This window comes from Terrapene carolina, unplaced genomic scaffold (genome assembly GCF_002925995.2).
Source record: "Terrapene carolina triunguis isolate 2854851 unplaced genomic scaffold, T_m_triunguis-2.0 Scaffold113, whole genome shotgun sequence".
In the NCBI taxonomy this organism is placed as follows: Eukaryota; Metazoa; Chordata; order Testudines; family Emydidae; genus Terrapene; species Terrapene triunguis.
The window spans coordinates 27,556,699-27,579,368 of record NW_020664464.1 but is presented as its reverse complement, the minus strand read 5'-3'; the positions used below and the strand labels follow the sequence as shown (position 1 = coordinate 27,579,368).

The window sequence follows — 22,670 nt, the reverse complement described above, 5'->3', positions numbered from 1 at the left end:
TAGCTCTAATCCCTGTCTAACTTTGTTTGCTACACATGACTCAGTTTCTACAAATAAGAAATCTAATTGGGTTTATGCCCTATTGTGTCATTATTATGGTATATAGAGCATGAAATGCATGACTGAGGTGCTTTACTTGTCTCTGCAGACGTGAGACCTCATAGGTCCTCACTAATGCTTACTGGTAAGAGCAAAATGTTCCTGTTCTGTTTTCAGAACCAGAGGAGAATCCAAAGCAGAAGATGCAAGCAGGAGGGTGAGCAAGAGGGGAGTTAAGTTCTGTGACCTTCTTTCCCCTTCCTCCCCAACACATTGGATGCCCCTCTGTTGATGAAGTGCAAAGTTCTGATTCTTGGGTGGAGTAGAAAGAGACAGGGCTAAGCCTTTTTCTGTAGCATTGTCCACCCTCTAAGTCTGTGGGGCGGCAGAAAATAAGTTAATCCTGGATCTGCATTGACTTGTGTTGATTCCAACACTAGAGAGAGAGTGTTAAAGGGCACTGGCAGGCAGGGAGACCATGGAAGGAATCGTTGGCCAGGTAACACTGAGGACCCAGTGCCTCAATGTGGATAGCTATGGCCTTTGGCAGAATTGCCATTTCCATGGGTATCTCCACCATCCGGATGATCATGAGGAAACTCCGCAAATAGAGGATATTCTGTGAGTTCCTATGTAGGGAAAAGCTCTCATAGGGGACAACTTGGTCTAAGTATTTCTGTATAAGGCCAGATATGACTACATTGGCCTTAATGTACTTGAAGAAATGTGGAAGCTGGATGAATCAAGGCAGTGGTTATGAGATATAGTGCCCTTCTCGATTTAAGTCACCAGTTCAGATTCAAATGAGGTTAGTAATGACCAAAAGTTTCATAGCTGCTCAATAACCTATGTGAAAGAGTAGTGGCTAGCTGCCCACCTGACAAACGTTGCTACCTCAGCTGGCTCAAACTGGCATCTTTATTGGTAGGGTCCGAAAGCCTGGTTATCTCTCATCTATAGAAGTGGCCCCTCTTATGTTGGGGTTGAAATAAATTGGAAGGACAATATGGGGAAGCTTGTATCACTGCCTTAGTTGTACTTGTTCTGTGGATAAAGAGGCTTTCAATCTCCAGGCTTGTTACTCTAGCACTTTTCATGAATGTAACGTTTGCTCCAAACAATTTAGGCTGGGGAAAAACCCACATTAAAGACTCTGCCATTATTGCCATGTATCCTACAACTTGAGGTGTGTGTTAGTTGCTCTTTAGAAAATGACAGCAATCATGTTGCATAGGTGACCAAATATACAATAACTTGAATTATGTTTTTATGTCTGGCCATGGAACTTCTGTATGTAATATAAGTCTAGAGGATGAATGGTTCTGTGCTTAGGGCACTAGCCTATGACTTGAGAGATGTGGGTTCAATTTCCTGCTTTGCCACAGTCTTCCTGTGTGACCTTAGGCAAGTCACTTAATGTCTCTGTGCCTCAGTTTCCCATCTGTAAAATGAAGATAAAAGTTCTTTCCTATCTTTCAGGTGTGTTGTGAGGATAAATGCACTGAAAATTGTGAGGTACTACAGTAATCAGACCCATATAAGTATCTTAGGGTTGGTCTACACTACTGTGGTAAATCAATCTAACGAATAATGAATAACGTAACTGAAGTCGACGTAGTTAGATCCATTTACCACGGTGGCTACACTGTGCTGTGTCGACGGGAGAGCATCTCCCATTGACTTCCCTTACACTTCTCGGGGAGGTGGAGTACACAAATCAATGGGAGAGTGCTCTCCCATCGATTTAGCATGTCTTTGCCACACATGCTAAATCAACACTCTCTGCATCAATTGCAGAAGTGCCTATCTACCAGCAAGTGTAGACATACCCCTAGCTGCCATAGTGTTCCATTAAGACTAAAATACGTAAAGGGAGAATCCAAGTATATAATAGGTCCTTGGGACTACTTATGTAAAAATAACCATGGGTGTAAATGTTTGTAGGAGCAAAGCTTAAACAAAGACACTTTCACAAGGAAGTTATAAAAGAACTGTTTAAAAATGTAATCAATGGTGTAATTTTGGCAAAATTGGCAATAATTTTCTCCCTATAAACTTAAGAAATCTAAATTTCAAAGAAAAATTACTAAACTTCAAACCCACTTTCAGTCCATCACAACATAAAACATTTTTCACTGGGACTGAAATTTTTCATCCATAATGGAGGTTTTGTTAAGTTTAATCAAAACTGGTTAGGCCATTTTTTGAGTGATGAGAATGTAGGGAAAAAATTAACCTTTTTTGTAATTAATAACTAAATAAATTTAAAATAAAAATAATAAAAAATATGGGATTTTCAAAAAAATGTAAGGTATTTAGTAGCAAGCCCATTTACATTTGAGGGGACTTGTGCTCTATCTCCTTAGGTGCTTTTGGAAATCACAACCTAAAATATTTTTGTTTTGCACTCAGATAATCCAACAGTGAGTTAGTTTTAATATGTCACACTTGCTGTGGACTTTGACCCCAGTGAAAGCAACTATCTTTGATATGTGGGAATTAATTTGTTTTTTAGATTTTTAAAAGAAGTTTACATCATTAATGATGATTTTCTGGCTATATGCAGTACTTCATATAGTTTATGGTCTAAGGCTTATTCTCAGTGTAGCCAGCAGGATTAACTCTGCTGGCTCTAAAACATTTTTGGATTGTTCATTTAATGAATATTTAGATATTTCTGCATGTCTTATCAAAACTGAAACTTTACTTATATGTATAAGAGTTTTATACAGTACACATACACGTGTGTGTATGTGTGTAACTATGAAGGCATTTAAAACATCGCCACTGACAGTTTCCTGGAAATAATGGAATTTGAGTTTTCCAAACCTGAATCAAGCTGTTTCCAGTGCAGATACAGAGCCTGATCCTGTAGCCCATGGGGATTTTTGTCCAAGGACTCCAAATCTACCTGTCTCTGATAACCCTTTGTTTTGGATACTTTCTTGTCAAGCTGGGGTAGATCTTTTGTGATGCTAATTATGAAAACAGAGAACTTAATTTAATTTGGGATAGTGCTAAAGGTTTCCTCAGAGGAGTTATTTCCTTTTCTACAAATTGTTTTTAAAATGATTATGCTGGACATGTGGTCTTTCTCTCTCTCGCTCTCTCTCACCCCCCCGCCGCCCCCAAATTCACAGTTTGATTGAGATGTCTCAGTCAGGTCCTCACATTTTCTTGTGTAGAGTAACTAGAAATACCGCAGTTCTCTGAACATATAGTGGTATTCTTCCATCTTCTTTTTAATGGAGTATCAGTGGCTTCTCCATATCCATATGGACTTTCAGTTTCCTCCATATATTTCTTACATTATGTAAATAAATGAGTTAATAGCTGTCAGGATTTTCCTGTTTCACATGTATAATTTCTTGGCAAGGCCTGTCTCCTTTCAACTTTGTACACTGTAGTACCTGGTGACCTTGTGCACCAGACATTCAGTTTGGAATAACCAGATTTATTTTCCTAATTTTGGTCACATAGTAGCCTTTCTTTGACCTTATAGTTTCCTCCTCCTGTCTCTTTGGTGGAGGTAAAACCAGCTGGTCCAACAACTCTCGTAGCAGAAGAAGAAGCAAAAGCAGACACCAGTTTACATCAATTGTTTTGGAAATGAAGTCTGACAAAATTCTTCTGTAGTAGAAAAACATCTGGAGAAAGTCTTTCTAGTGCTTATGGGGGGTGGGTGTATGTGTGTATAATGAGTCTCACCTCTGATTCCTATATATCTATGAAAGATTGGAAAAGGTAACAAAATATACTAGATTACTAGAGTCCTAAGCAAGTGCGACGTATAGCAAAGAAATCACACATGTTGATTCTTCTGAGCAGTTGAAACACTTCTGCAGCTTATTTTCCTTTAAGGGAAACACACAGATTTTAGGTAACGATGATGATGAATATATTTAGTCATTATATAACACCTTTCATCTTCAAAGTGCTTTGCACATATTAACGAATTAATCCAGTACAATGAATGCCTGTCAGCACTCTGATAACTGACACTTCCTGGCTTTGGATCACAATGATTATAGCACAACCTATCAATCTGCTTCTTTCCTTTGTCTGACTTCAATTAAATGCAAGATAATCTACCTTCTGTGCTTTTATTCTTTTTATTCTTATGTATTCCCATATAACCGGGGGCAGATATTCAGAAGTATAACTAAGAACATCTCACAGAAAGCCAACATATATGGAGGGGTTTTTTTGGGGGGGGGACAAGGGGGTTAGTTTTGAGGGGTTTTTTTTGCTTTGCCTCAAGTGAAAAGGGCACTAGAGAGTAGCTTAGAAACCACTTAGTTATGTGACCTTGGCTGTTTGCCTGTTATTGCACAACCTGTGTTTTATGTTCTGTCACCCCGATTCCTCTATATTTTAGCTGGTCTCCTGGTGCCACTGTTTGCCATTCAAAGCGAGTGTCTGTGGACAGTACTCATACAGTATGTAATATACTGTATGCTTTGACAACTCATGTGGTCTTGATGGGTTTCCCAGTTACAGAGGCTGAAAGAGTAAGACAGCCTGTTCTGCAGGTTTCCACACAACATTTCTTATGAATAAATCCCTTAGATAGAAAAATATAAATCATGTCTATAATGTTTGGGTTTTTTTAATCTGGTAAGTATAATGAAATCCTTCTCTGCCATGGCAGGGGGAAAGCACAAATAGGATATCCACAATATAATTTAAATGAAAAATCACTTGCAGATTAATTAATATTATTTCATTAGGCATTGTGGGTTCTGAAATGTTTTTGAGCTAATGCCACTTGGTAGAGGGATGGCTCACAAATTATTATCTTCATTCAGATAATGAATTCATATTTGTTCCAAGACTACAAATAAATAAAACTGATTTTTTTTAAAATATGATTTACTTGTAATGTTTTTCATTTTACCACACAGCAAAGAAATGAGACATAAATCATCTTTCCTGATGTTCTTGATCACAGTCTCCTCCTCACTTTCTCTTATCTTTCATGACTGTGCTATTCTTTCTCCCCCCTGCCCCCCTAATTTCCTGAACCCTCCTAAGGCATCTCTTTAAAGGCTCCTTCCCTCTTCTCCATGAGTTTGGTGTCCCTTATGATTCTGTCTTCTGTCTTCTTCTCTTTATGTATGAGTAAATTGACAGTATTAGATAGTTAAGTAATAGTAGTAATGCTGATTGTGAAGATTATACCCAAATAAATCATCTACCAAAATACCTACAAAAGAATAGAAGTTACTCGTTGTTTAATAAAACAATTCATTTTGTTTAAGATTCAGCTATGTTCCCTTTCAGATTTCTTTACTTTGTGCAACTTTCCTGTGCCCACACTTTTAATTTTTAGTTATCTCTTTACACTCTCTAACTGTAGTGATTTTCCTGACAAAGCACCATATTTACAGTTGTTGCACAGTGTAATGCATATATCCATGGGATTAACCATGGAACACAGTATCTTTCGTCTCTAAATCACTGGTTTAAATACAGCACAAGTCTACCTAGTGTCCAGTGTTAATCTAACATATTTGTCAACTGTTTCATTTTGGCTAGTAATGTCATGGATTTTTTAACTCAGTCCCATGTGTTTTGCATTCCTGGCCAAAATCCTCTTGTGTTCTGTTCCCTGTACCTCTATCTCCTTACCCCATCTTCCTCTCCTCACATCTGAGATGGAGACCTGCGGGTGAGTACTTTGCTTTGAGACAAAGCAACTATATTTTTACTCTCAACAAAAATAATCTGTTATAATACGAAATTCTACCTGGTAAAAGTTTCCTGAGTTTGTAGAATGTTCTTAATTACCATTGTGTTTTCTTTTCTTTCTTTTCCTTGCTCACCAATAATAAAGGTAGAGCTGTGGTGGGGTTTGTTTGTTTGTTTTTAAATGTTCTCAAACATTCATTCAACGTCACATTAAGAAGTCCTTTCTCCTCTTACTGTTCAAGAAAAGTAATCCACCAGGGTATTATTTTTTTATATTGCTAATATCGTAAACAGAAAAAACTATTTTAAAAAAATTACTACAAATACACTTTTTTCTTAAACTTAAATGATCTGAACTTGAAAGGAAGTTCAGACTCTTGATGGAGGGGAAAGGGTCCATTATACAATGGAGGAACCCAAGGTGAATGTCACGCTGTCTGGGGCTGTTCACACCAATGAGTGCCAACTTCAGGACAGACTAACAAAAAGCAGAGCAAACACCTCAAATCAGTGGAAGGTTCTATAATTACATTTCATCAACCCAGTAACAAACGTGAACTCCTGAAGCACTATAACAGTCTTGTCTGTGACTCGATGACAGTCCATTTGGGCACTCCAGTATATCTTGCTACACAAGCCAGCTGGACTTAATGGTCACTTACACCAGGTGTTTTCATCCTTTTTTCATTTGTGAATCCCTAAAAAAAATTTCAAATGGATATGCGGAAATCTTTGACAGAGTCTGCAGACCTGAGGTATGCAGATCACAGGTTGAAAAAATAATTTGCACCGATGATCACAAAACATTCAGGCTGCTCCCAGTCCCAAGAGACCAGTCACTTACTCCAGGTCAATTTGTACCTTAGATATCACAGCAAAGACAACACCTGTAGCCAATCATATAGTAAACTAACTAAGGGTTTATTAACTAGAAAAAAGAAATGAGTGTTATTTATAGGCTAAAGCAGGCAACATATATATATACACAAATGACAAGCTATAGTTTTAAAAGGAGATCTCTGCTTTTGTTTCCTAGCTCCAGCTCTGTGAGAATCCAAACAGCAAAGAGAGAGATGTCAGCTATCTTTATTTCCTTCTTCCAGAATTCAAGCTGATGGGATGAGTTTCCTTACATGTAGTACTTTTGTGGGCATGCAAGGGCCATTAGCCCAGTCTTTGTATTGTGATGTTTCACAATATCCCACTTAGTTTTGATCATGCACCGTGATGGGCAGGGGAACTACTTCTTCTGCCTGGGTTCATAAGTTCAGAGCAGATATTTTTACAGTTATAAAGCAAAACGTACATATCCTCTTACAGCATGGGATATATTACAAATAAGATTAATGCAATGTACAAGCATTTGATAGAATCTAAACACTTAAACACATATTTACAAGTCTAACACTTATCTTGAACAATAGTAACATACAGGTGAGCTGATCTGGTTTCCAGTTATGAATTGTCAGTGCTTAGCTGATAGCTACAGCCTTGACAAGCGCTGGCACCTGGTCTTCCAGCATCACAGTGACCTCCTGGGTTCTTTACCGGATGAATATGGAAGCATGGGAGCATGCCACTAGAGGGAGTAGAAATCTTAGAGGATGCTGAACTTTTGGGGGAACTTTGGTGTCTCATAAATGGGATACAGTGTTTGTTTTTAAGATGCAAGCCTCTATTTCAAATCGAGAAGCCTCTTCTAAAAATAGTGGACTCTTCTTTTCATGCGGAGACCTGAGGTGTCTCAAATTTGAACAACAGTTCTTTGTAGGGGTTCCTTGGTATTTCAAATGGGAAGTTGTTTTTTGTGAGAGACTTGTGTATGAAATGACAACAGTTGATCACTATAGAAGGCCATGATGTCTCAGATTGGAAGGATGCTAGTTCTATATGGGGGTAAATCTCTGTCAGAAGTATGGAGTAAGCACTTATTTGTGAGAGACTTTGCATCTTATGTTATGAGAAACTGATGTTTGTGGAGGGCCCTTACTGCCTTTAATTATGGGGCTACAATTTGCATCTGATGCCTTGATTTCTTTTACTGTGAGGATTGCTTTTTGTTAAATTGTATGAAGACTGTCTAAAGTACCTTAATTTCAAACATCCACATTTCTAAGAAAAATAGTATACTAAATGAGAGGGGTAGCCATGTTAGTCTGGATCTGTAAAAAGCGACAAAGAGTCCTGTGGCACCTTATAGACTAACAGATGTATTGGAGCATAAGCTTTCATGGGTGGATGCGTCTGACGAAGTGGGTATTCACCCACGGAAGCTTATGCTCCAATACGTCTGTTAGTCTATAAGGTGCCACAGGACTCTTTGTCGCTTTATACTAAATGAAAAGACTATAAGTGATTATGATTACTCAGCCAACAGGTTATATAAATAGTGCGTTCTAAGTGTATTTTTACTTACAGCTACCACCCACAAAGATCTAGATTAAATTCACAGTGTGACTTTGGGAAATAACTCACAAGTCAATGATTATACCTTACCAAGACCAAATCTCACTGAATTATCTTAACTTAGTAGTACAGTCATGAGAATCTGTGGCGTAACATATAAACATCAAACTACTGTGAGCTTACCTTTACATATTTACAGTGTTGGCATTTTAAATCAGAAGTGCCAACTCTGTAAATATGCAGTATTAAGTTCACAGTAGTTTGACACTTATATCCTACTCCACAGGTTATCATGATTGTACTACTGAGTTTAGATATAACTGAGATTTGCTCTAAGGCAAGTTTCACTAAAAAGTCTTTTGAAGCGATATTAAACACATACATAGTCAAAATGAAAGGTTTATTTAAGATGTAAATAATGGTATAGAATTACAGATCAAAGATTCAGAGTCAGTGAGTTAACAGGCAATAAGCACAGCTTTCTCTAAAATGGGGAAACTGACTTCATGCTTTAAAAAAAATCAACAAATTGTATTTCCATTCACATTTACCTAAAAAAAAAAATGTATAATTCAACCTGCAGTTTACACAAAAGTTTATTTATATTGAGATAACATTTGCAAGGCTCTCCAGAAACAGGAAGACATGTGTTTCTGTTTCTAATCTGAATAGTCATATGATATGTGGTGTTAATGTAGTAAGCACCATTCAAACCAGCATAGTTTCTTCTATTTATCTAGTATATTTCATTAAATTGTAAAAATTTGAAACAAATGAATCCAAAAGCTCAGTAATCCTCAAGAGTTTCATCAGTTAGAGACTTATAAAGCATATATATCAAATCATTAACAACTCAACCACTGCAGAAAGGCTTAAAGATTTTTTTATTACAATTTAAAACATTGTTTAAGGCAATCATGTAGAAATGGATTGTACTTGTGAAAATCAAATTCCTTGTTATGAATATAAGTTTGATATGACCTTTACAGTCATAATTATAGAAACAAAATAAGCCAAGTAAAAAGGCAATGGTTGAGGATGGAATCTATATTAAATTAGAGGGGGACTTATTAAAAAATCAGCTGCATATTTCACACCATGTTAAACTTAACTCTTGTTATTAAATAACTAGATTGCATTTACCTATTATTCTTGGGTATAGGGAAGAAGATGTCCCACCTAGTACCAGGTGACTGAGAAAGTAGAAGTAGAAAGTCATTGACAGCATGGATTTAGATGAGGCCATGTTTCTTTCTTAGGGGCATGGATGGGCAAGACAGACGAATGCTTCAGTTGTCTGTGAGTACTTTGAGATCCATGGGATGTCCCAGACTGATCTTGGCAGAACCATGAGGTTAAAAGTTCTCAATCTCTACTCAGGCCATGGGGAGCAACACCTTGCCCTTTAACCACAACAGATGACACCTCCGAAACTGGGTGAATATAAACACATGGAGCCAGATCCTCAGCTGGAGTAGGTTGCTAAAGTTTCATTGAAATCAGTGAAGCTACACTGATTTACACCAGCTAAGGAGCTGGCCTATGCAGTTTTTGATATATCTTTAGGGCCTCCCTTCCTCCCCTGCACCTACCTTGCAAAGTTTGTCTATGGAAGGGTATGATTTGGCCCACTGTTTTTATTTAATTAGTCTCTGTAAATTCAGTGCAATTCTGTGATATTACATGCTAGACTGCTGATTCCACTAGTGGCAATTAGAAAACTACAGCATTAAACTGTTCTCAAAGATGAAGAGTAATCTCAAGACTCAAGGGAGCAAAACTGAGTATCTTCAATAATTTTCATTTTACCCTGCATTGTGAATGGAAAATTTATTTTTTTTAGCCATACATGTACTAAAGATTATAACAAGAATTATGCTAATTTTGTCCTCCTATTTAGTATAATTTTCATGAGGGGATTAAATAGACAATGAAAAACTGGTTTATTAATTTTTTTAAACAAATAGGAACTATAGGAACGATATTTCATTTAACAAATTTCTCACTTATTTCTTTAAATAAATGTAGTATTTCTTCTTAGTTTACAGCTACATAGTAAATTACATCCAGCAATATGAAGAAAGGGTTTTTAAGGTAATCATACTATGCTGTGGTATGTAAAACAGGTACTGTATTGCAGACAGAGTTTTGGTGGACTTGTGAATTGTTAAACTCTTTTGTACAGTATATATGTGGATACAATCTCATACTCTCTACAAAAAAATCACAGGAGGAAACCATTGTTTTGTTCTTTCAGTTCTTATTCTTTTACATATAGACTTCCCTCTACTAGTCTTACAGTGACAACAGTTAACATGTGGTGGACTACAACAATGTCTACCAGTATTAACCTATGACCAGACTCTTTGTTAAAACTAATGAACACCAGTAGGAGCTCTGTTTTATAGTGAACTTTCCCCAAAGTTAAACATAGAGAACTTCCCCTACATTTTTATTTTAACTATTAATACAATAAAACACAAAATGAGCCAAGGAAATGTATTGCAGCTTTGTTTTCCTATTTGTAGAATATTTCTTTGAATATTTGAATGTTTGAAATACTCCTTTATTGTTTGTTTGTGATAAAGTCAAATATATTAAAACCTCTCACAGTTGCTCTCTCACAATCCCTCTACCTCCTGCAGCTTGTGCTCAAGGGGTCAAATTCTGCTTATGTTAGTCCTGTTGGCTTCATGGGGGGTTACACACATGAGTAAGACAAAAAGGATTTGGTCCAAAAGGACTAGCTTAAATTGGGGAAATCCAAAAATTGTTATGCCAATCTGATTCCCAGTGTAATAAAAACAAAGTACAACATTGTGTCTTGAGTTCTGGTTACTGTTGATTGGGTGTTAATTTTAAACCTCCACTTTGTGTACTAAACTGTATATACAATATCCCTATTTCTGATACACTTTAGTACCCTTTCTATATGCTTTTGTTCATTCATACTTCAAATTGCAATTAGTGGTAGAACTTAGGCCACATTCTACAGTACACACTCAGACAAAACTCCCCTGTAATGAGGGTGTTGCCTGTGAAAAGACTAGGAGTACTTGTGGCACCTTAGAGACTAACAAATTTATTAGAGCATAAGCTTTCGTGGGCTACAACCCACTTCTTTGGATGCATATAGAGTGAAACATATATTGAGGAGATATATATACACACATACAGAGAGCATGAACAGGTGGGAGTTGTCTTACCAACTCTGAGAGGCCAATTAAGTAAGAGGAAAAAAAACTTTTGAAGTGTGAAAAGACTGCAGCATTGGGCCTATTAACTAACTAATTGTACTGCAAAATAAAATGTGAAATAATATTTACTCAGGTATCAAAGTTTTACTATAAGACTGCATTTTGAATGTCACTTGAATACTAACTTGCACTGACCGAGAAATTATTTTTTTAAGCTGTTAAATATAAATCTGTCTAGTTTTTACAACCCTCCCTGATTGTTGCTTAGTTTGAAAGTTGGCTCAATTAAAGATCACTCTCCAGTAATTTTTTCCATAAATCCAAATAACTAATCAAGAATATTGTTTGGAGGTAGTTAAGAATACACACCCTTGTTGTGCAGCATTTCTTTAGCTATTGAACACTCAGAGCAGAGATCAGACCCCAAGGTACATTTGGCTTCTGCGAAGTCTAAACATGTTTTTTTATTTGGAGCATAACGATATGGTGGTGTTTCTTTTTGTTTTAACATCTCTATAGCTTTCAGGAGAAATTCTTGCAACTTTGTAGTTTTCTCTTATCAAAAAGATGTCTTTCCTCACAAAACTATATTACTCTGTTTTCCCTTAAGGCATAGTCATCACCTTTGACATCAGAAACAGTAGGTAGAACAACAAAGGTTATGATGAGAAATCAGTCTCAGATTTGGAGGTGTTTATCTGTTGATTTTGCAGCTTACCCTGATTTTAGATATTTGTTTTAATATATTACTTGGCTCCTCATTTAATCATTCCTCAGCTGACAGGGATTGGGGTGGGAAGTATTGGGTTTCCATGGAGAGCTGTGTAGTGGGGGCAAAAAGGGAGTTTGGAATCAAGTTACACAAAACAGACAGAAATGGTAAATCTTGAGTGCCTTGAATGTGAAGCAAAGGCCTTTTAGGTCGGTGCAGGGGGAGAGAAGGGATACTTTTTTTTAAGGTGTTTAGTGTATGTGCAGTGTAGTCTAGTGTGTTTGTGCATGTTACTTTGCAAGTATAGGACATGGTGTGAGTTTTTCTGTGTGACTGCGTGTGTATGTAGCCTCTGTGTGTTCACATAGGGGTTGTGTGTGTAGGACATGTGTATTACTCTGTTTGTATAGTGTGCTTGTGTTGTCCTAGACAGGGTATAATTTGTGTTTATTTACAATGCGTTGTGTGTGATGTGTTGTGTGTGTAAAATGTATAGTGAGGGTGTTATGGGGTGTTTCGATACATAGACTACGTGTGTCTTGTGTTATAAGGTTCTGTGACTGGACTAGGAGGTGTGGGTATATGAGTATGCACGGTCCTGTGTGGGTATGTGATGGGCAGCAGGGAGGAGGGGGTGTGGGCTGAGGCACAGGCTGTGTGGAAGCCCTGGAGAATCCCGTGACTAATTGCATTATCTTCCCGCTCCTTGCCTTAACACTGAAACGCAACTCAAAGGCGTTTGGAAAATCGCTTGGATTGCAGCATTGTGCCCTGGCTCAGCAGCAGCTCCCCCTCGTTCCCCCGGCTGTTCACACTGGAGCAGCAGCGGGAGGCCGGGGTTATACCTGCCTGCTGTACCTCTGGCTTGGGGGCATGCAAATAGTGCTGGCCGGAGCAACCAATCGGGAGCAAGCTGCAGGAGTTTGGGGGATCCCCCCCTTCCCCTTAATCCGCCGCCCCCCACCAGGGAGAGTTCGCAGCCGCCTGGTCGCAGAGCGCGGTGACCAGAGCCGGGGCACATGCTGCCTCCTCTTCTCCGGGTGCTGCCTACAGCTCTCGCCTTCTCGCCGCTTGTCCACCGCTATCCCCTCTTACTGCTGTGCAGGGTGACACGCTCTGCGCACAGATAACTCTCTCTCTCCTTCTCTGCTTCTGCGTGTGCTGCTCCCTCTCCTTTCTAGGACACCCTCTCGACTCTCCAACTGGCCTCTGCTTCTCTGCTGGCTTGGAGGTGGTTTCACTCTGCCGGACTCCGGCTCTGCCTTCTCCTCCGGCTGCCTCCTGTAAATCAGAAAATAGACTCATCAGATAATCCACTGGGGAGCTGCTGCAAATTTTAATACCGCTCCACTTCTTCCCCCCTCCCTTCTTCCCTGCCTCCCACAAACTCGGACATACACCCAGTGAAGAGGCAGCAACTTGCAACCCACAACCATACAAAGAACTGGGGCAGTTCAGGGCACAACCCATTCAGGACAGGCAGCAACAACAGAAGCCAATAAACCGGAATAAATAAAGAGTGTAAATAAGCTGCTCCCTCGGTGTGTTTGGGACAGTGAAGTGGATGGAAAAGAAAACGGGGATGCGACTGAGCCACATTTGCTGCATTTTTTATCAGCTGTGTTTCCTATCAAATGGGATCATTTCAGGTAAACTTATCCCTTTCTTTGGCGCTCATTTCTGTACTTTCCATAGCATGGGATTAAAAGAAGGAGAGGAAAATCAGTGGTCCAGCATGTTACTGCTGCTTTCTTCTCTTATTTGTAGCCAACCTGTGCACATTACTTTGCAACTAATCAGTACTGTATGAAGGATCTGGTAACATATATATCAATAACATATGTATATATGATCATATGGCAGGGAGTGATTTCCCACATATACAATGTTTGTAGTATGTGTGTGTATTACATAGTATTCATAATATTTATATGTGTGTATACTAATATTCATAATGACAGGTTTCAGAGTAGCAGCCGTGTTAGTCTGTATCCGCAAAAAGAACAGGAGTACTTGTGGCACCTTAGAGACTAACAAATTTATTAGAGCATAAGCTTTCGTGGGCTACAACCCACTTCTTCGGATGCATATTCATAATGTTTGTATAAATACACATTATGAGTAGAACATTATTCATAGTGTATGTATGTACAAGTTATGAATAAATAATATAAATGTAATATAAAATATTCACACAGAGAGAGATTCATAGACATGTAGGGCTGGAAGGGACCTCAAGAAGTTATCTAGCCCATCCCCCTGTGGTGAGGCAAGGTTAAGTATATCTTAAGTGTTTCTGAAATGTGGCCACCGTGGCCGCATGCGGCCACCAGGGACTTTTCTTGCAGCCACAGCCTCCTGGGCAGTGATGGGCCCGAGGGCCACTAGCAGGGGTTGGACCCTGCTCCCCTCTGGAGAGATACATGCTGGAGGAGGAGGAGGCAGCTAGTGAGTTCCCCAGCTTCCTGGGGAGGTAGAGTTGGGCTCCAGCCCTGGCGTGGCAGGCAGCAGGCTCTGGCCACAGGGCTCCAACGCCTGGCTGCGGGGCTCACCCCCCATTTCCTCTGGTCCCTGCTGCCTCCACTGGCCCATCATGCATTCCCCCCTGTCCCCTACTTCCCCCCTACCGATCTCCCCATCAAGGCTTAATTTGTCCCTGGGCTTTCCAAGACTGAGTAAGTCTGCTGCTGTGGAAAGTGATATTTGTATGTTTGTTAATATTACTTTTCACAGCAGCAGACTTACTAGCTTGCAAGTCTTTTTAAAAAAGCAACCAAAAAAAGGAAAAGATGCAACAACAAAAAAGACAAGAACCTGCAGTGCACCTTATTTGTGTTTCTATTCTGTTTAGGGCCTATAAAAAAGAGAGACAACTGTATATTATTTTTATTATTGAGTCTGTAAAAAGATTCAATAAATTACAATGATTTGGACACGTGCATGTGCATATATATTTGTTTTTCCTAAAGTTAATTAACTATTTAGGAAAAATTGTCAGCACAGCCACCAGCAAGAGTTGGTGGCCGCACTTCGAGGCCACCAAAAAATTTGTTGTGAGAACCCCTGACTAGAATGTATATGTACACACATAATGGACCCACAGACTCAGATAAATATGTTGTTCTGTTGAGTATTTCATGCAAGTGATAATTTATATATCATATACACATATTGCTAATAATATCATTAATCATAAATAAAATAATAAATCATTAATAATAATTAATAATCAATAATACAGTCATTAATATTCTGTGATAATGATGGAGGTTTTATTGTTGCATGTATGTGTGCGTGCACATGTGTTGTAAGCATATGCATTTGGCCGTGGTGTGTTGTAATGATTTATAGAACCACAGTCAGTCTTAAACAGAACTCATCAAATACATGTCAAAATGTTCATGACATTTTTCTCCCATTTGTTTAATTGAAATAGCAAATTTGTTGACCAGTTCTACAGTTGCTTGAAAAACAGGATAAAATTTTCATGGAACTTTTGACACTTGTTTTCTAAATGCCATTTTTTTTGTTCAGCTCTAGTCTTATATAGGAAGTGTTTTTATTAAAGAGAACAACTACAAACACAAACAATAGTTTCCACACAATTCCCGTTCCAGCTTATCTCCCATGTTTACCAGGGACCACAGTTCCTGTCTAGAACTCCTAAACAATACAGAGACATCTAGTGGCTGACTAATATACTGCAAGTAAACATATTGTGGGTGAGGTACAGTGGGGTGATGGGACAAGGGTGTGCTTTGTGTCATGCATTTGTTAGTTAGGAGCACTGGCTGTAGTCAGGGGATATTGGCATATATGTGTGTTCACTGGCATGAGTGGTATGCTGTGGCATGTGCAACACTGTTTTGTGGCATATGCTGTTATTTGTCTGGCTTTCCTGCAGGTCTGCATGCATCAGGAGACTCTGAGGAGTGGGAGATCATCTTCCCAGCACTGTGGAGCAGAGGCCAGCAGGAGCCTGCTGGAGGCAGTGGTGGTGGAGGCAGCTGCAGTACTGATCCCAGCTGTGGAAACAGCAGCAGCAGCAGCAGCAGCACCAGTGCTTCTGCTACACCTAGCCAGGTGGCAGGCAGCTCCCGCGAGGTCCGCTCAGTCTCCTCCTTGGTAGACAGACAACCACAGCCAGCTGGGGAGGTAGCAGAGGAGGAGGATGCGGAGGATGAATACGAGTCTCAGGAATTCTATCACTGGTCTCCCCATCCTCAGGGATCTGGCGCTGCTTCTCAGTTACCGCCGCCACCTTCCCCACCACCACCACCACCGTCAGAGGATGGGGATGAGGTGTTGCTGAGGATCCCGGCCTTTGCCCGGGAGCTCTACCTGTTGCTCAAGAGAGATAGCCGCTTCTTGGCACCTGGCTTTGCAGTGGAGGAGCGGCTCAGGGATGAGGGGAAAAGCCCCCCAGGCGCTTCCCATTCTCAGCCTGAGAGAGCCTGTTACTACAGTGGCACTGTGCTTGGTTACCCAGGCTCCTTCGCATCTTTCAGTACCTGCGTTGGATTGGTAAGGCAGGCCCTGCATGCAGGCAGTAACATCCCAATTCCCATTCCAGTCCCATCCCTGTCTCCCATCCCATCCCTGTCCAGCTGAATTCCACCTCTATTCGTCACCTCATCCCTAATCCCAGTCCCCTCCACACATTCCATCCAGTCCTATCCATATCTTTGTCCTGATCATCCTATCTCCGTGTCTGTTCTACTTCCCAATCCCATTGCTCCTGCTTCCTAATCTTATTTGTCTCCTATGCTCTTCTTTCTCCACCTCCTGCTCATCCCTCTCCTTAATCCTAACCTGTTCCTCAATCTATTTCCATACTTATCCCCGTGCTCACCCATCCTCCTTCCCCCAGTGGCATCCATAAACCTCCAACTCTTCATCCTCATCTCATCCCTGGCCTCCTCTTCCCTGTCTTGTTCTTCCCCATCTCTAATCCCATCCTCTTCTATATCCTTATATTTATACTGATACTCCATATCTTGTTTCTCATCCTCATTCCTCTTCATCTTTCCCTTGTCCCATTCCCCTTCTTATCTCCCTCTGTCCTCATCCCCATACCTGGCATTACTAGGAATGCATCCTTATTTCCACCCATAAAAATACATAATGAATATGTGTGCAATAGAAATGTTAACTCAATCAAACCATTGTTTAGAGACATTGGACCTGATTCTCCTCTCAGTGACACTATTTTTATGTGATGTGAATTTAATGACCTCCTAATTTACACCAATGTGAGATCAGAACCAGGCCCATTGACAGCAGCAGTGGTGCTTCTGATTAACTGAAATCCCAGGATACCTAGGGGAGGGTGGAGGGACTTCAGGCAGCTGGGATGATGTAAAACCCTGGCCAGATTTAAAACAAAAGCAATTATTATTCTCATTATAGGGCCTTTATAGAGCATCATAAATGTACACGCCTGCAGCACTTTACAAAATGTGGAATAAAAACAGAGCTGCTGAAGAGAGTCAGCAATAGCCAAACTCTGCCTATTTTTGTGGCTTGATGGATGTCAATCCATGCAACTATAGCACAGCTATGCAAAACTCATTGGATTCATTCCAAACTTACCTATCAAATCAGATCCATGATAGATTCTCTGAGGTTTGCCAACTTTTCATGCAAAATTAGCAGTTTTGCATGTCATGATGTGAAATCATGTGAAATGTAGAGAATGTGAATGCATTTTACATTGCCGGTTTGGATTTGTTCAAACACAAAACTCAAACTGAAATGGATGGGGGAATTTATTTGGACTGATACCAAATAAAATAGTTGCAAGCACTTCTGCAGAATAAAACTGCCAAGTTTCACAGAGTTCTAAGTGGTTGGAATCTAATTAATGATATTTTGTCAGATTTTCCGAAGTACAGTAGCGGAATTAATTGGGGAGGAACATTCTCAAAGTCAATTGAGGGTGATCTGAAAGCCATCAGTAGGCTTTTAATACTCTGAAAATGCATTTGATTTAGGAGCAATAGTGTTCATGCTAACTGGACTTTTCACATGTGTTTCAGTTTATCCTTGAATGTATGCATAGACTAAGCATGCATGCACTCAGATTATGTGCTTTGTTCAGATAAATGCTGCTGAATTGTCAATCTTTTTTCTAGGGGCTTGTCTACGCTACCGTGCAGGGTCGATGTAAGTTATGCAACTTCAGCTACATGAATAACATAGCTGAAGTCGATGTACTTAGACTTACTTACCATGATGTCTTCACTGCGCTAAGTTGACAGCTGACTCTCTCCCGTCAACTCTGCTTGCGCCTCTTATTCTGGTGGAGTACCGGAATCGACGGGAGAGTGCTCAGCGGTCGATTTATCACGTCTGTACGCTGGGTTGATCACTGCCCGCCGATCTGGCAGGTAGTGTAGACAAGTTCTAGGTCTTCAGTAAAACAGTATGTGATCTTGAAAAATTTATTCACGTGAATAATCCTTACTTAAGTAGTCCCATGGTTTGCAATGAGGCTACTCAGGTAAGCAAGGCTTCCTCCTGTAAGTGTTGCTAAATCAGGCTTATTGTTAAAATTTGCACAACATGGTAATAACAAGCTGGCTTAAAAATGCGGTTCTCTGTTCAATCACCACTTGTCCCTATTACACATGTGAATCATTGTTCATTTTCCAAGAATCCATTTGCATCATACAGTATAAGGCTTGCTGTTTCCCTCCTATGCCTTCATGCTTTCCCCACCAAAAATAGTCAAGATATTTTAAACTACACTTTCTGTTTTAACACGTAAACTACAGTGAAACTTGACTCTACAAGTATTTCATTATAAAGCTATTTCAGTTATAATGCATTCTGTATTTTCTTTCGGTTTGGTATAAACTAATTTTAGAGACAATGTAACCTGAAGTTCCTTCCTTTTTAGTATGTGTGTACATATATTCTCCCCAGAAAACCCTTGTGAACTTTGAGTGAAAGTTGCAAGAATGCATATCCTGCTAATACAAATCATAAAAAGCAAGGTGATGAGTAGTTAAGTCACTTAACACCCCATCTACACTCCACTTACCAATTTCCCTTCTCAGCCTCAGCTGCCTCCCTCTGGTACTGAAGCCTCCACCATCCACTCTGCTCCTGAGGTAGCTTCTCTTTCTGGTGAATCTCCAGTGTCTCAGCAGAGGACAGCCATAGTTTGACAGGCCTGAGTAGGTCCATCACATTGGTATTATAGTTGAGAAGGATTAAAACCTGGGGTGAGGCATGAATGAGGGATTGGATGCAAGAGAGGAGCATAGGTGTAAGGGGGAGCAGTAACGGCTGGGCTGCATGGCCCTTCCCATACGCCCCCTGAAAAATCAGTGTCAATCTCTTGAAGTGGGGGAGTGAGACATGAATAGGGAGACTTATATGGGAGTGCATGGGGGTGTGGAGATAGGAGAGGGGAATAGATGAACACCTTGGACATCAATACACATTAATAGTTCTGCCTCACACCCTGGCAGTGGCTTCCCAGGTACTGCTTCCAGGTACACCAAGAGTTATCACTTACATATTCATAGATGCTAAGGCCAGAAAGGGGCCATTATTATCACAGAGAATAGGCTGATCTGCATAACACGGGCTATAGGATTTCAACCAGTAATTCCTGTATCAAACCCATAACATCTGGTTGAACTAGAGCAGGGGTAGGCAACTTATGGCACATGTGCCGAAGGCGGCACGCAAGCTGATTTTCAGTGGCACTCACACCACCCAGGTCCTGGCCACCAGTCCAGGGGACTCTGCATTTTAATTTAATTTTAAATGAAGCTTCTTAAACATTTTAAAAACCTTATTTACTTTACATACAACAATAGTTTAGTTATATATTATAGACTTCTAGAAAGAGACCTTCTAAAAATGTTAAAATGTATTACTGGCAAGTGAAACCTTAAATTAGGGTGAATAAATGAAGACTCGGCACACCACTTCTGAAAGGTTGCCGACCCCTGAACTAGAGCATCTCTTTTAGGAAGACATCCAATCTTGATATGAGGAGTTTTAGTGATGAAAAATCCACCACAATCCGTGATAAATTGTTCTAATGATAAATATCTTCACTGTTAAAAATGTTGCTTTATTTCCATTCTAAATTTGTCCATCTTCAACTTCCATCTAGTCTTTTCCCTGCTAATGATCATTAAGAAGAAAACATAATGATAAAGACATTGAATATTATTGGGCAAAGAACAGGACACCACTAGAAACACTATCATCTGATGATGATTTCCCATTAACAATTACTTTTTCATTTCTATCTATTAGCCAGTTTTTAATCCATTTAATATGTGCTACATTTTGTATAGTGCTATTTTTTATTGGAACACTATGTTGTACTAAGTCAAAGCTTTTCAGAAGTTGAAATATATTATGTCAATCTTGTAATCTCATCAGAAAACAGTACTGAGTTTATTTGACAAGGCCTGTTTTTCATAAAACCGTGTTGACTGGTAGTAATTCTATTACTATCATCTTTTAATTATTTTCTGATTGCATTCCATGCAATGTATTTGCCCAGGATTGAAATTTAGCTAATTGGTCTATAGTTATCTGGGACATTCTTTTTTTACTCTTTCAAATGTGATGCATTAGCTTTTTTCCAGTCCTCTTTCTAAACTACCTATCTTTTTTACTTATGTGGCCCACTGCACCTTTTCATCTGACTACCTTCCAGTAAATTAGAGTAACAAAACTAAATGTTACATAAACTCTCACTCTTCGTGTACGAAAAAGTTGTAATGGTGGAGATATTTTTAAATAATTATTTGTACATTTAAGTAGATCAGGTTGTTTGTGTATTTTTGTGATGGGCTAATAAGAAAAAGTAAAGTTGAAGAAATGGGTTTTGCATTTGGGTTCCGAGCATTGTGAGGTCTGGCACAGAGGTGCCCCCAGACATTTTTCACATGGTACGCACAACTGAATCACTGTCACTTTAACTTAGCATGGTGCTACTCAGGTTTGGCCTGGACCCCCTCAAGTGTGATGATGGGTTGCTGGGCCAAAGTGCAGTGAGTGGTGTTGTGACCCAGTTTGGTAGTTTGAAATACCACTCAGTTTTGGGGCCCTCTCAAACTGGGGGTCTGGGGCAAACTGCCTCTTTTGCCCCCACCTCCAGCAGACATGCCCCTGCCCATGATATTCTCTGTGCATAATGTGAATATATGGCTGTGGGTGCCACTGGTCTTGCATACCAGGTACAGCACTATGGAGAGCCCAGATGTATGCACAAAGACCATGATGCGTGCAGACTGGATTCCCCTACACAACATTCCTCACCTTCACACCCGTTTTTTGTCTTCTTGGATTTAACCTCAATTCCTCCCCAGAGCCAAGATTGGCTCTCATACCACCCCACAATTGCCACTCCTATGCCTCCTGTTGGCCAGCCTGCTTCCTGGCTCCCAGGCATCTCTGTGCGGTGTGTGGTTGCTGAGTTAGGAAGGCCGTGTCGGAGAATAGAATTAGATGATGGATCTGATCATTTTTATATGCTAATCTTAGTGAAATTTAAATTATCTTGAATAATTCTTCACTTTCAATATGTTTAATTTTAAAATCCAAATGCCGCTTATGTTTGAAATGCTATCACTTTGTTTGTTTGTTTGTTTGTTTGTATAAGTCTGCCATTTTGGGCACTGTGATTGTTTAGCTAGGGGAAACGCTGCAGAAGCTGGTAAATGTTATACTAAGAAAAGTCACAGCATATTGAATTACCCTTTGAAAAGCTATTGGTGCTAAATTTGGAGACTAACTTCTACACTGTAGTGTCGGGATTAATACCTATTTCCAATATTGTTGTGTGGCTTAATGCATACCTTATCTTGGGTTCAAGTTACTGAATAAGTGCAAAATATTAGTACTATTTACATCTAAATACCCCTTATTAACTATTACACCCTGAGTACCACATTGGCTTTAGGTCCATCTCCATGATCCTTACGAGGGAGAGTCATGGTGCATGTCATGGGAGTTAATGCTGGTTGCTTCAAGAAACATTAACTTCCTACAGCCCTTGGGAGAAGACGGCACATTAATTAGTGTCGGTCTTCTTCCTACCGTTGGCCCTGATTATACTGTTTGTTTTTGTGTTTGATTTATTTATTTGGCAGGGGAAGGGAGGAGCGTGCAAGAAAGGTGACTGAGACACTTCCCAGTCCCTTTCCATCTTTCTTTCAGCAGTGATCCAGCTCCACTGCTGCTTTTCCATGTTTTTTGCTCCCTACTGCACTGAGCAGCAGATATTTGGTAGGGAGGAAACAGGGGCCTTCCTGGCTGGATCAGTCTCAATTCTGAGCTTTCACTGTTTCAGTAAGTTTGAGGAATGTTGAGAGTACAGAAATCTAGGGTTTCACTTCACTGTCCACAACCTGTTGAGATGTTTGAATGCTTTGTTAGTGTTGGCTTTTATTTTAGTCACATTCTGAGTTGTGTGTGCATGTGCATGCAACAGGGTTGTCAGAGGGCCAGGTGGTCTAGTGGATAGCACATCCAGTAGACAGCCTCGCCCCTCAGCAAGACAGCTTTTCAGTCCAATTCCTCACCCTTGTATGGACTTTGTTTCACTTTGTATTTTCAGTGTCCTTGCCCTCTCCTTACCAGAGAGGTGA

At 39.9% G+C, this 22,670-nt stretch overlaps 1 protein-coding gene across 1 annotated transcript in view; it reads left to right on the top strand.

The window, feature by feature from the left end:
• Positions 1–12,906: 12,906 nt before the first annotated feature.
• ADAMTS19 (ADAM metallopeptidase with thrombospondin type 1 motif 19) overlaps positions 12,907–22,670 on the top strand; it is a 271,112-nt gene continuing 261,348 nt past the window's right edge. The window contains exons 1-2 of the mRNA XM_026652365.2: positions 12,907–13,694; positions 15,950–16,569. Coding sequence (XP_026508150.1) covers positions 13,610–13,694; positions 15,950–16,569 — 705 coding nt within the window. The 5' untranslated portion in view covers positions 12,907–13,609. The remainder of the gene's footprint in view (positions 13,695–15,949; positions 16,570–22,670) is intronic.